At 50.2% G+C, this 15,506-nt stretch overlaps 1 protein-coding gene across 1 annotated transcript in view; it reads right to left on the minus strand.

Annotated features, from left to right (window-relative positions):
- NAV2 (neuron navigator 2) overlaps positions 1–15,506 on the minus strand; it is a 242,878-nt gene that overhangs the window by 44,849 nt on the left and 182,523 nt on the right. Inside the window, 2 exon segments of the mRNA XM_075325589.1 lie at positions 117–393; positions 3,996–4,134. Of these exon segments, the coding sequence (XP_075181704.1) occupies positions 117–393; positions 3,996–4,134 (416 nt within the window).

Consider the following 15,506-nt stretch of genomic DNA (forward strand, 5'->3'; position numbering starts at 1 on the left):
GTGAACCTCCCCTTTAATTAGGAAACAAACTAATAATTAAGGAGCAGGGCCTGACACTCCCCATTCTGTAAAGGTCTGCAGGCGTCGTACAGCCCTGGTATTGTGGGTAGTCTTACCAGTCCCCGGTGTTTTCAGCGCCCCTGTGGTGGACTTGGTGCGTGGGCTTGTGATCCCCACTTGAGCAGTCATTCCTCGCCTCCAGGACCCCGTCTGGGATATCACCGTGTTCTTCCTTCCGGATGTGCTTTTATCGGACTCGTCGGACAAGTCAGAGGGGTTCTTCCTCCATTTACACCCAGACTCCATCTTCATACCGCTGTCTGAGACGCCATCGGATCTCTCGCCGGACCAGAGGGAGTTACGGTCGATCTGTAAATGTTTTTCTGTGTCAGTCTTTAAAGAAGACATTGGAAATGATTCAAAAGTGGAAATGGCAAACTCTGCTCAGTGCAATCAATTCATGGTGGTCCTGTCATACCAGGACATAGCGCAGATAAAACAAGGCAACTACGAGGAACAAGACCGAAAGTCCTTATCCTGGGACCGCTCTGGGTGACAGATGTCTTCTACTATGCAGCAGAAGTAATAAAAACGAGGTCAATGGGCATGGGGTCCAACCTTAAAGCTACACGTGCTGAATGAACGGTTGTTTGGTGTGCACCTATCTCGCCGGACTCCCCCATACATAAGCTCCCAACTCAGCCAATCGTTCATGTATTTTCAATGGGGAGAGAGGAGAAAGTTTTAAAAGTTTGGGACATTGGAAATCTAATTGCCCGATGCAGTTCTGGCTGACATCATCTACTGGAGGAGATTCGAAAGAGCCCCCGTTCGCGTCCGAAAAGGGGCCCCAGTTCGCGTCCGAAAAGGGGCCCCCGTTCGCGTCCGAAAAGGGGCCCCCGTTCGCGTCCGAAAAGGGGCCCCCGTTCGCGTCCGAAAAGGGGCCCCCGTTCGCGTCCGAAAAGGGGCCCCCGTTCGCGTCCGAAAAGGGGCCCCCGTTCGCGTCCGAAAAGGGGCCCCCGTTCGCGTCCGAAAAGGGGCCCCCGTTCGCGTCCGAAAAGGGGCCCCCGTTCGCGTCCGAAAAGGGGCCCCCGTTCGCGTCCGAAAAGGGGCCCCCGTTCGCGTCCGAAAAGGGGCCCCCGTTCGCGTCCGAAAAGGGGCCCCCGTACGCGTCCGAAAAGGGGCCCCCGTACGCGTCCGAAAAGGGGCCCCCGTACGCGTCCGAAAAGGGGCCCCCGTACGCGTCCAAAAGGAGCCCCCGTAAGCGTCCAAAGGACCGCATATGCATCCAAAGGACCCCATACGCATCCAAAGGACCCCATACGCATCAGAAATACAGCGCCACTGGCTTTCATCTAGTGTGTATTTGTGGCCATTAGTCCGGCTCCCATCCTTTCCCGTACACTATAGCCGATCCCACAGATTAATCATCACTTGTAAAGATGAAGCACCAGAGCCCAATCCAGAGATCACACAACCTTGTTCCAACAGAGGGTATCTCAGTTTTGAGATAATTTATACTTGTTTTAGCTGATAATGAAACCAGAGGCCATGACACATCACAGAAGAAGCTGGATTTGTTTGCACAACAGTCTGGGGTAAGAAAACTCGCCCCAAAATACCAGCGTGCTTACACACAAACACCCGCCATCACCACCGCAGAGAAGCGGCCTACAAACCGCAATCTACACTGAAATTATGGATACTACAATGTGGCCGGCAGTTATGGCCATACAGCGAATGCAGTGGTATGAGCGACCCCTTGGGTCCACCGGTGGGGTGTGGTAGAGTGTGGCCTACTGAGGGGTACTAGTATGACTAGGAGAAGCTTGTAAAATGTGAGGGATGTGCCCATCCTAACTGTGAGGGACAAGGTGCTCCATGCCTGACGGGTAAGTGATGCCACATGTGCCCATCCTAAAATGTGAGGGACAAGGAGCTCCATGCCTTGAGAGGGGTGAGAGATGCCACATGTGCCCATCCTAAATGTGAGGGACAACGGGATCCATACCCGAGGGGTAAGTGATGCCACATGTGCCCGTCCTAAATGTGAGAGACAAGGGGTTACATGCCTGAGGGGTGAGGGATGCCACATGTGCCCATCCTAAATGTGAGGGACAAGGGGCTCCATGCCTGAGGGGTAACTGATGTCACATGTGCCCATCCTAAATGTGAGGGACAAGGGGCTCCATGCCTGAGGGGTAACTGATGTCACATGTGCCCATCCTAAATGTATTGGAAGACTGTAGAAAAAGAAGCGCAATAGGGTCTTACCCCAATAGATACGAGGTTTAGGAATGAGCAGTACTACTCACAAATAGTGGTTGTGACAGTCACAACTCCTGTAAAGGCATATAACTCCAGGTCACGGCAGCAGTCCCCATGGTGGCTGATAACAGAGTAGTAGAGATGGGTTTTCCAAGCCGCGCCAATGACCAAATGATCATGGAAGTGTAAGATTAATGTTGCTTTATTTCATGCACAGGTCAACGCGTTTCAGGAGACTCAGCTCCCTTCCTCAGGACAATCAGGCAAAATTTGATGTTCTTTTGCCTGATTGTCCTGAGGAAGGGAGCTGAGTCTCCTGAAACGCGTTGACCTGTGCATGAAATAAAGCAACATTAATCTTACACTTCCATGATCATTTGGTCATTGGCGCGGCTTGGAAAACCCATCTCTACTACTCTCTGTTATCATCCTAAATGTGAGAGACAATGGGTTACATGCCTGAGGGGTGAGGGATCTCACATTTGCTCATAGTAAATATAAGGGATAAGGGGCTCAATGCTTGAGGGGTGAGGGATGCCATATGTGCCCATCCTAAATGTTGGGGATAAGGGGCGCCACATGTGCCCATCTTAAATGTAAGGGTCAAGGATCTCCATGTCTTAAGGGGGGTGAGGGATGCCATATGTGCCCATCCTAAATGTTGGGGATAGGGGGTAAGGGATGCCACATGTGCCCATCCTAAATGTAAAGGACTGCATGCCTGAGAGGGGAGAGAGATGCCACATGTGCCCATCCTAAATGTTGGGGATAGGGGGTGCCACATGTGCCCATCCTGATGTTGAGGACAAGGGGCTCCATACCTAAGGGGTGAGGGATGCCACATATGCCTATCCTAAATGTTGGGGAGAAGGGGCTTTATGTATCATGGAGGGGGGATGAGGGATGACAGGGGTAGAGTAAAGTGAAGACATGCGGTCAAGATAATCCATGACAGGGTTAGAGGATAACATAAGGATTCTCACTCCCCCATGATCGTTAGGCAATTGCCCCATTTCCAGTGCAGGGACACCTCACAGCGACACACAGAATCCGCCCTGACACAAGAGGATAAACTATCCTCCGCGCCCCCACAAAAAAACAAGAAAAAAATAAAAACTGGCTCCAAGAAAAGCAGAGGACGAAAATCTCAGGGAGGAGAAGAAAATAACAGATTTCTATCCGCCCGGGTGACTGGGGATTTAGAAATGAAGTGTGAACTCCTGGAACGATGACTTACAGATCTACATCATCCAAGTAAGTAACGGAGCCACAGGGTCAGGGGATAATCGGGATTTTCAGGTTACACACACACACACATTTTGCAGGCGGCACTGTGGCTCAGTGGTTAGCACTGCAGTCTTGTGGTGGCTCAGTGGTTAGCACTGCAGTCTTGCAGCGCTGGAGTCCTGGGTTCAAATCCCACCAAGGGCACCATCTGCAAGGAGTTTGTATGTTCTCCCCGTGTTTGCGTGGGTTTCCTCCATGTTCTTCGGTTTCCTCCCACACTCCAAAGACATACAGACAGGGACTATAGATTGTGAGCCCCAATGGGGACAGTGTTGCCAATGTATGTAAAGCGCTGTGGAATTAATAGCGCTATATAAATGAATACATTTATAATTATTGTGTCCATGCCCTGCGCTAATGCACTTTACGGAGCACTGGCCTTGAAGGAGCCATCCAGGCATAACGGATTCGCCTGGTGCAGCCCTGGTGGACCGTCATACCTGCACATCCAGGTTCTTCCGGGAGGACGCCGGCGTGTTGGCGTACGAGCTGATGGAGGAGCTGGTGTTAATGTCGTCCGTGCTCAGGTTGTCAATGGTGTCGCTGATCCCGCTGCTCACAGAACTGCTGTCATCCCAACTGCAAGAGACAAGACCGCCTGTAATCGGGCTAGTCACAAAAGATAACAGAGAGCAATAGAGTGCACTGACCGAGCATACAGTCATCAAGGAATGTCTGTTTACAGGAACCCAAACCTTGGATGAGGCAGACATTAGACGCACTTTTCAAACAGATCCCCGATAACGAAAAGTAGCAAAAAAAGTTACTTTGTGCCAAACACGTAGGATGGTCTTTCCCTTCTACCTGCCGGGGTGGTCACCGGATCCCAGACTTCGCACACGTTCCCCCTCCAAGGCTCTGGTAATGAATCAGTGTGCGAGCCGTCCCTGCGCTCCCATCCACAAGACCCTAATCTCACATTCCAGCCGCACTATTTTGGGCACTGCCCTGTTTATACTCCAAATTCCCTGGAACGCTCCGGTCTATTTGCACTGTTCACATTGCTGCCAGTGTGGGCAGCGCTAACGACCCAGAAACACAGCCATGGAAGCGACCCAGAGGCAAAAATAGCTAATAACACAGTCAAGGAAAAGCTGGGCCAAAACAGGGGCAAACACCGAGAAACATAGCCACAATCTAACCAGAATGTATCAACACTGTGTCTTGTAAGATGCAGTGGAACTAGAAATCCCAGCAAACCACAACCGCGGCTCATACACCTGAGAAGACCTTTCACTTGACAGCCAACTCATCTCAGCCGAGGGTTTATAGAGCATTCAAAATGGAGTAGAGAAGGGGTTAACACCGCGCATCAGCCAAAATGAAGATGTGGAGATGTTGATGATGATAAACTATCTTTTTATTCCATAGGTCTACGCGTTTCGAGGTGAAAACCTCTTCCTCAGGAGCAGTACATCAACAGAAGTTGTTTTTACTTCTGTTGATGTACTGCTCCTGAGGAAGAGGTTTTCACCTCGAAACGCGTAGACCTATGGAATAAAAAGATAGTTTATTATCATCAACATCTCCACATCTTCATTTTGGCTGATGCGCGGCGTTAACGCCTTCTTTACTCCATTTTGAATGTTCATCCACGTGGGGATGCAGCAGACGCCAGTGTCTCATGCGCACTAGTGGTTGTGACTTTCACAACTTAATTCGGTGAGTGTATATTCCTATATACTGTACCTATCCCTCTGGTATTACACTATTAGCGCTCCTTATTTTCAGATTTGCAAGTGAGGGTTTATAGAGAGAAGACAACTTGCACCCTCCAGATACATCTACCAACACCTGGAGAAGAAAAGGCTCGAGTGTCGGAGGTCCGGAGGCCACCCCTAAAGATCAGATGTCTGGCTGATCCTGCAGAGATCCACAGGTTCATGCAACTTTAAGGACCCCCATACATCTTAAAAAGTTGATTATACTTTTTGGACACTAAATAATCTCAATCTTGGGATTTTATCCAGGCATCTGTATCGTCTGTTCCTGGAATATATATTACTAGAAGGTGGCCCGATTCTACGCATCGGGTATTCTAGAATTTACGTATTGTGTAGTTCATGTATGATTTTTGTTATATATATATATAGATGTTGTTGTGTGTAGTTACCAAGTGTTTGTGTAGGGCGCTGTACATGTTCTGAGTGTCGCGGGGGGTGAGAGCGGTGTTGTATGTGTGTTGCGTGTGTTGCGTTGTTTGTGGAGCGCTGTGTGTCTGTAGCGTTGTGTGTGTGTGTGTGTTGTGCGGTTTGTGTGGGTGTGGTGTGTTTTGGGGGGAGGTATGTTTTGAGCAATGTGTGTGTTGTGCAGTATGTGCGTATATTTGTGTGTGCAGCGTTGCCTGTGTGTGTGGGTGTCTGTGTAGGGCGTTGTTTGTGATTCCTAGTGTGTGTGTGTTGTGCAGTGCGCGTGTGTGTGTGTGTGTTGGGGGGAGGTGTGCACCTCCCATCGTGCTCCATCCCCCATGCTGCGCACCCCCCATCGTGCTGCATCCCCCATGCTGCGCACTCCCAAACGTGCTCCATCCGCCATGCTGCGCACTCCCAAACGTGCTCCATCCGCCATACTGCGCACTCCCCATCGTGCTGCATCCCCCATGCTGCGCACTCCCAAACGTGCTCCATCCGCCATGCTGCGCACTCCCCATCGTGCTCTATCCGCCATGCTGCACACTCCCAAACGTGCTCCATCCGCCATGCTGCGCACTCCCAAACGTGCTCCATCCGCCATGCTGCGCACCCCCTATCATGCTCCATCCGCCATGCTGCGCACTCCCAAACGTGCTCCACCCGCCATGCTGCGCACTCCCAAACGTGCTCCATCCGCCATGCTGCGCACTCCCAAACGTGCTCCATCCGCCATGCTGCGCACTCCCAAACGTGGTCCATCCGCCATGCTGCGCACTCCCAAACGTGCTCCATCCGCCATGCTGCGCACTCCCAAACGTGCTCCATCCGCCATACTGCGCACTCCCCATCGTGCACCATCCGGCATGCTGCGCACTCCCAAACGTGCTCCATCCGCCATGCTGCGCACTCCCAAACGTGCTCCATCCGCCATGCTGCGCACTCCCAAACGTGCTCCATTCGCCATGCTGCGCACTCCCAAACGTGCTCCATCCGCCATGCTGCGCGCTCCCAAACGTGGTCCATCCGCCATGCTGCGCACTCCCAAACGTGCTCCATCCGCCATGCTGCGCACTCCCAAACGTGCTCCATCCGCCATACTGCGCACTCCCAAACGTGCTCCATCCGCCATACTGCGCACTCCCCATCGTGCACCATCCGGCATGCTGCGCACTCCCAAACATGCTCCATCCGTCATGCTGCGCACTCCCAAACGTGCTCCATCCGTCATGCTGCGCACTCCGAAACGTGCTCCATCCGCCATGCTGCGCACTCCCAAACGTGCTCCATCCGCCATGCTGCGCACCCCCCATCATGCTCCATCCGCTTAGGAGTGCGCAGCATGCCGGATGGTGCACGATGGGGAGTGCGCAGTATGGCGGATGGAGCACGTTTGGGAGTGCGCAGCATGGCGGATGGAGCACGTTTGGGAGTGCGCAGCATGGCGGATGGACCACGTTTGGGAGTGCGCAGCATGGCGGATGGACCACGTTTGGGAGTGCGCAGCATGGCGGATGGACCACGTTTGGGAGTGCGCAGCATGGGGGATGCAGCACGATGGGGAGTGCGCAGTATGGCGGATGGAGCACGTTTGCTCAGCCTCTCTCCTTCCAGCCTCCCTGAGCATCAGCCCCCCCCTCCCAGCCTTCCCCAAGATCAGCCTCTCTGCTCCCAGCCTCCTCCAGCACGCCGTGCTCCTCTGCCGACACTCACCCACACCCGATCGCATCCACTCACCCACACAACCGATCGCATCCACTCACCCACACAACCGATCGCATCCACTCACACACACAACCGATCGCATCCACTCACACACACAACCGATCGCATCCACTCACACACACACCCGATCGCATACACTCACACACACACCCGATCGCATACACTCACACACACACCCGATCGCATACACTCACACACACCCGATCGCATACACTCACACACACAGACACTGACGATATTGCACATACGCGCTGATACTCACAACATCCGGGGATATCACATGCTTCTGGCCATGTGATCCTCCGGCAGGTCCTGGAAGCTCACAACAGCACAGTATCGCTGCCGAGAAGCAAGCGATATCCTAGGATGTTGTGAGTATGTGGATGCGATGTGATGTGTGTATGTGAGTGAGTGTGATCTGATTTGTGTGTGTGTGTGTGTGTGTGCTGTTATGTTATGTATGTTCTGCAGCTGCAGGACCTTGATGTGTGGATGCGATGTGATGTGTGTGTGAGTGTGAGCCGGTGTACACTGGTAACTATGATACACATCGGGTAACCAAGGGACCTTAGTTACCCGATGTGTATAATGGTTACCAGCTTTCACGGCCTCCGTTAAGATCCCAGCATCGCAAGGTTATGTCTGGCGCTGCCGGGATCCTGACGGAGCCGGTGTAGAAGCAAGCGATATCCCAGCATGTTGTGAGTGTGTGGATGTGATGTGTGAGAGTGAGTGTGAGAGTGAGTGTGATCTGATGTGTGTGTACTCACCTGGGAATCGGAGCCCCGTGTCAGTTGGGCCACAGCGAGCGTGCATTGCGTGAGGGGGCGGGGCCTGCAGAGAGCCGGGGCGAGAGGCCAATCCGTGTGGGGGGGCGGGGCCATGGCGAGCCCAGCGGCCAATCAGCTTTGTGTCACCGTAAGGACACAATTTCGGAGCATGACAGACAGACAGACAGATAGACAGATAGACAGACAGACAGACAGACAGATAGACAGATAGACAGACAGACAGACAGAATAAGGCAATTATATATATAGATAGATTAGATGGCCTTCTTGTTCATGGACCTGTGAAGCTCCCCTGATGAACCCCAAGAAATTTGGGGGAAAACGCGTTGGGACTGGGTTCTTTAGAGATCCTGGCAGATAAGTCCCTGCTGAGAATTTTTATTATAGTACCTTTAGGCCTCATAATTCTGGTTTTTGGGCCTTAGGAGTATTAGTCTGGTTTGTAGATTTACGTTCTTTAACAACTGAGGAGGACCAACTTATTACCTCGTATTTGACGATTGACAGCTTTGGGCACGGTTCATTTTGCAAACGTATTAATGGTGACGGGGGCCATTTTTTGGCAAATATCTATCTAGGACAAGGTAGGGGAGAGTCGACGAGGAGCGGGGGGGGGCACCCAAAAAATTATGGTGCAACTCCACTGGTAGGCAGGTGACAGTGAGGGCTAATATGGTAGACCTAGAGTCCTTTATAACCCTTGGGTTTGATTTTTGGTGGTTTATGGTCACCCTAATACCACTACCCCTTTACCTACACCTAAGTGTATGTGCCTTGCACCCCCTTCACTTGACCAGGGGTCTGGTTGGACTGTATTGATGGTTCTAGGGTATACCGTTTTAATAAGTATTTAATAAAAAATATTTTTTTCTTTGGTTTTCAATTAAAGTTGATCAAACCTGTAGATTATGTGTTATATGAGGTTACACAAAGGGGTATGCGGATGTAGATGGGAGTGAATACATTTGCAGGACCCTGTTGCAGTGGCCGGATTAGTATTTCGTGAGCACCAGACCGGAACCCTACGGCCTACCTCCTACCTAGCCTGGTGCCTCATTGAAGGTCGGCTAAAAGAGGCGCCAGGGATGCCGGCAGGTAGGAAATGGTTCCAATCCGGCAGCCACCGACTAATAACATGGACCAAGGTCCTGCAAATCAACTCTATTAAGAAGGGACTAAACCTCTACCAATAATGGTTAGATATCAGGCCCAAATTTTTGCATGATTTCCTAATTTGTCCTGATGGGATTTGCTCAGTTTTTTCTGGAAAACATATGTCACTCAAAACGTGTCCGTGTGGCCTTACCAAGCCACAGAATAATCTGTGCACCATTGAGATGTTCCTCCAGAATTGATGAATCTCCATTGTTGCATCAATTGCTAAAATCTCAACTTCGAAATGGGCAAAATATTTTTTTTTATAGTATATCGGAAAAAAACATCCAAGTGGACATCTCCTTTAACTGTAAATAGATGAACGTAAGCAGTGGAGAATCTAAAACAAACACAGATGAGCGGGGCGCGCCTGGATTACTCAGCAAATGGCCAGGATCCACCTCCGCACCAGAACCAGTCCTGCCAGACCCAGATCCGGGGGGGGAACAGATCGCCAGTGGTCAGCGCCCCGCTCTCTATGACGAGACCCTGTGAACGCCCTGGGAATCGGCAGACCTTATTAATTACACACGGCCAGCTGGAAGAACTTGTTTTGGGGCAATTGTAGAAGACAATGCTTCCTATGAGGCTGCAGGGGGATGTGATAAAGAGGAGGCAGTCAGGGGGAGGGGAGGACTAGTACTAATCCAAACTAACCGGATTAAGGTGAAAAAAAGAAAAAAAAAATATTAATTACTGAATGCCCCTCTATCCCCGCTGTCCTCTAATCTTCCCTTAAAATGCTTGTTAGCCCCATACTATCAATATTCTATAAAGATAAAGCAGAAAACATCTATATATCTATATTAGTACATTGCAACAATGTATCAAAGTAACTTCTGAAGTCTTCTTTTTTTTTTGAGAAGTTTGGTGATATCAGGCAGAAGGTCCTTTCACCTTCTTTGAAGGTCACAAGAAGTTGGCAAGGAGCAACAGTAGCGCAAAACACAACCCCACCCAGGTAGACAATCCTGATAAATATACATATAGATTGTATACGGAGTGATTACGTCAGATGGTCATTTACCTCCTGCAGTTCCCGGTCCATTGGATGGTTCGGTTCTGCCGGCCGGGGACGATCCCGGACATGGAAGCCCGAGCTGCCGGGGACACCTTCATGGAGGACAGCGATTCCGGAGTGCACTCATATCCTCCTTCCTAACAAAAGTTTTGGAGCACATGTAGGAGCCCTGACAATCACTGGAAGTCTCACCAGTAAGGAAAAAAAAAAAACCTTGCACTTCAGAAGTCTCAGGGAAACCTGATCTCACAAGTCATTAACCTGTAAAGTGCCAGACGAAGCAGTAAAAAGCACACTGCTCATAGGTCTGGGAATTTTCCTAAGCAAATATTGAATAGGCGGTTATGGGGAGGCGAACAAAATGCAAAGTATCTCCCCCCCCATCTGAAAAAAATGGGGGGGGGGCGCTCTCCAGCTGTTGGGGAACTACAAGTCCCAGCAGGATGGTAGCATAGGATGTGCCAAAACGGAGGGCGAAGCTCATTTATTACATGATTTTTGGATATAAAAGGCGGATATCTAACACTATGATACCTATAAATATACAACACGCAGTATACTTTTTGTAATATTGTGGTCTATGGCCAATGTGTTGCCATACAATGGTATATATCGGAGCCTTGCGCTGCATGGTTAACATGGCTCCTCAAGGCAAATAATTCCCTGAGGGTCTGAAAACAAAGAATTGTTACTCTACATAAAGATGGCGGAGGCTATAAGAAGATTGCCGGGAGGGCGGCGCGGTGGCTCAGTGGTTAGCACTGCAGTCTTGTGCTGGCTCAGTGGTTAGCATTGCAGTCTTGTAGCGCTGGGGTCCTGGGTTCAAATCCCACATAGGACATTATCTGCAAGGAGTTTGTATGTTCTCCTCGTGTTTGCGTGGGTTTCCTCCGGGTACCTCGGTTTCCTCCCACACTCCAAAGACATACAGATAGGGAATTTAGATTGTGAGCCCCAACAGTGTTCCAGATGTATGAAAAGCGCTGCGGAATATGTTAGGGCTATATAAAAAAAAAAAAAAATAATAAAGAAAGATTGCCCTCTGAGACTGAGCTGCAGCACGGTGGCCAAGACCATACAGCGGTATAACCAGACAGTTTCCACTCAGAACATGGCCAACCACAGTAGCTGAGTGCACATGCTCAGCGTCATATCCAGAGGTCGTCTTGTCAGAATATAAGAAAAAGACTGATGGCACATCCTACCTTTCTAATGTGAACAGGTGCAAACTGATCATGAAAACATAGTAAAAAAAAAAAAAAAAAGGAGACAGTTACAGTCTATAGCGCTAAGACATGTGTAATAATGAATATGTGAATACAGACATGCATTACTGCTATGAAAAAACATGTAGAAATGGAGATATTTAGCACACAAAAACGACCAGATTTATGTGAGCCATTGGCTGTTGGGCTCACATAAAACTGGCCATTTTTATGTGCTAAATATCTCAATTTTTACATGTTTTTTCATAGCAGTAATGCATGTCTATATTCCCATAGTGTTATGCATATCTTAGCCCTACAGAGTGCAACTGTCTCCTTTTTGCTCCTGTATACCTCTAACCTTAGGCACATGTGAACAGAGCTTTAGTAAATATATGGCCCCAGTCAGAGAGGACACCCCCTGCCCCCCGGATTTGGCTGCGGTCCCGATATATAAATGCATTGTTTTGTTGCTGACATACATTATATATATATATATATATATATATATATATATATATATATATATAATCTGCGCTTGTCTGGCATGTGGACTCAGGGAGTCTTTATTTGCTGAAATCGCAGAGTAAACAGCTTGTTTGCGGTGACGTCTTCCACCTGTATCTGTATATCTGCACCTTGTAATGGACACAGGTTCCCCGCATTATTGCAGGGCCTGCTGTATTCATTATATCATATTCAGCCATTGGTAAATGCAAAAAAAAAACCAAAACACATTAAGCCTAGATATAATCAGCATTAGGAATTGAGCGATAGTTTATGATAATCTCGTCTCTTGAGCTCCAGCCTGTAATCGCCCAGAGCAGAGTTCACAATTCTGCTGGTTTCTACTGGAATCCGTTGACAGGTAACAGACCTTCCCCCTGCGGCGATGATGAGGCATCCAGGGAAAAGACTGAAGCTGCATTTACACCGAAAGATCATCGTGATCTATTGTTCTTAATGAAGTTGTTTCACGATTATCTTACCGCGTGAACAGGCCGCCGATCACACGATAAATGAGCTCAAATGCTCGCCCATTGGGTGAAATGGTCATTTTTGCAACATAAAAGATCAGTTTTCGGCAGCGCATCATCCTGTGTAAACAGGGACTCGTGCTGCCGAGAACTGGGGCAGCTTATGGGCACTGAGCGATCTATTACACATCTATTACAGATCGCTCAGTGCACAGCATTTACTTTGCTTGGCAACTGTAAACAGGATATTACATGACCGCCAGTAGGTGAAGGTTTACTAATCAGGGGAGGTATCGTGCCCCCGGCTGTTCCATGTAACCAAATCGTAATGATCCTGATGGACTATATACCAGTCAGCGCTCAATTATTTGCCTTTTTACCTAGACCAATGGTAACAGAAAAATGGTTATTACAAGTGCACCTATATATGTCCTATGATCATTGATCACACGAAGAGCAAGACAAAATGCTGGTGGATCACTAGGCTAAAAGGATATGCCAGCAATCACCTGATGAACGAGGGGACACGTTGGTGGATCGACCGATGAATGAGAGGACACACTGGTAGATTGCCCGATGAACAAGGGGACACACTGGTGGATCGCCCGATGAACGAGGGGACACAGTGGTGGATCGCCCGATGAACGAGGGGACACACTGGTGGATTGCCCGATGAACAAGGGGACACACTGGTGGATTGCCCGATGAACGAGGGGACACACTGGTGGATCGCCCGATGAACGAGGGGACACACTGGTGGATCGCCCGATGAACGAGGGGACACACTGGTAGATTGCCCGATGAACAAGGGGACACACTGGTGGATTGCCCGATGAACGAGGGGACACACTGGTGGAGCGCCCGATGAACGAGGGGACACACTGGTAGATTGCCCGATGAACGAGGGGACACACTGGTAGATTGCCCGATGAATGAGGGGACACACTGGTAGATTGCCCGATGAACGAGGGGACACACTGGTGGATCGCCCGATGAACGAGGGGACACACTGGTAGATTGCCCGATGAATGAGGGGACACACTGGTGGATTGCCCGATGAACGAGGGGACACACTGGTGGATTGCCCGATGAACGAGGGGACACACTGGTAGATTGCCCGATGAATGAGGGGACACACTGGTGGATCGCCCGATGAATGAGGGGACACACTAGTGGATCGCCCGATGAACGAGGGGACACACTGGTGGATCGCCCGATGAACGAGGGGACACACTGGTGGATCGCCCGATGAACGAGAGGACACACTGGTGGATTGCCCGATGAACGAGGGGACACACTGGTAGATTGCCCGATGAACGAGGGGACACACTGGTGGATTGCCCGATGAACGAGAGGACACACTGGTAGATTGCCCGATGAACGAGGGGACACACTGGTAGATTGCCCGATGAACGAGGGGACACACTGGTGGATTGCCCGATGAACGAGGGGACACACTGGTAGATTGCCCGATGAACAAGGGGACACACTGGTGGATTGCCCGATGAACGAGGGGACACACTGGTGGAGCGCCCGATGAACGAGAGGACACACTGGTAGATTGCCCGATGAACGAGGGGACACACTGGTAGATTGCCCGATGAATGAGGGGACACACTGGTAGATTGCCCGATGAACGAGGGGACACACTGGTGGATCGCCCGATGAACGAGGGGACACACTGGTAGATTGCCCGATGAATGAGGGGACACACTGGTGGATTGCCCGATGAACGAGGGGACACACTGGTGGATTGCCCGATGAACGAGGGGACACACTGGTAGATTGCCCGATGAATGAGGGGACACACTGGTGGATCGCCCGATGAATGAGGGGACACACTAGTGGATCGCCCGATGAACGAGGGGACACACTGGTGGATCGCCCGATGAACGAGGGGACACACTGGTGGATCGCCCGATGAACGAGAGGACACACTGGTGGATTGCCCGATGAACGAGAGGACACACTGGTGGATTGCCCGATGAACGAGGGGACACACTGGTAGATTGCCCGATGAACGAGGGGACACACTGGTGGATTGCCCGATGAACGAGAGGACACACTGGTGGATTGCCCGATGAACGAGGGGACACACTGGTAGATTGCCCGATGAATGAGGGGACACACTGGTGGATCGCCCGATGAATGAGGGGACACACTGGTGGATCGCCCGATGAACGAGGGGACACACTGGTGGATCGCCCGATGAACGAGGGGACACACTGGTGGATCGCCCGATGAACGAGGGGACACGTTGGTGGAGATTGACGGATATACGAGGGGACACAGTGGTACATTGCCCGATGAACAAGGGGACACACTCATGGATCACCTCATGAAAGAGGGGACACACTGGTAGATTGCTCAATACACGAGGGGACACGATGGTGGATCACCAGAAAAAGGGATATGTCGGCAATCACCCAATGAATGAGGCGACATGCTGGTGGATCATCCTATGAACAAAGTGATATGCCGGCTTTCTCCTGACGAACAAGCCAATAGGATCATTTAAGCTGGCGTAAAGCTCTCCTTTACTGGCAGCACATGACCCTGTATAAAGTTCCTTCCAGATGGACCATTTTCAGCCCATAAATAAACGCCAATCGACTATACACAAATCTCGTTTACTGGCCCGATCACACGCGCTCGTTTATCAGGTGATGAGATCATGTATGCTGGCATCAAAATCATCCTGATGGGAAGCCAAAAACCCCATAAAAAAGGGATGTGCTGCTGATAACGCAGCATCGTTCTGTTCCCATCAGTGATTTTTTGGCCATATGGATGGATCTATATAAAGGGCAATGTGCTGCTGATAAGGATTTTTATGCTGAAGACCATGTTGGGCTATAGGTTGTACTCAATCTTCAACCTTAAAGCTATGAAATAACCATTTTGCTCATCTGGCAAATGCATGATCACGGATTGTCAGCTCCTGGAAA

Source organism: Anomaloglossus baeobatrachus, chromosome 10 (assembly GCF_048569485.1).
Source record: "Anomaloglossus baeobatrachus isolate aAnoBae1 chromosome 10, aAnoBae1.hap1, whole genome shotgun sequence".
NCBI classification, from domain to species: Eukaryota; Metazoa; Chordata; class Amphibia; order Anura; family Aromobatidae; genus Anomaloglossus; species Anomaloglossus baeobatrachus.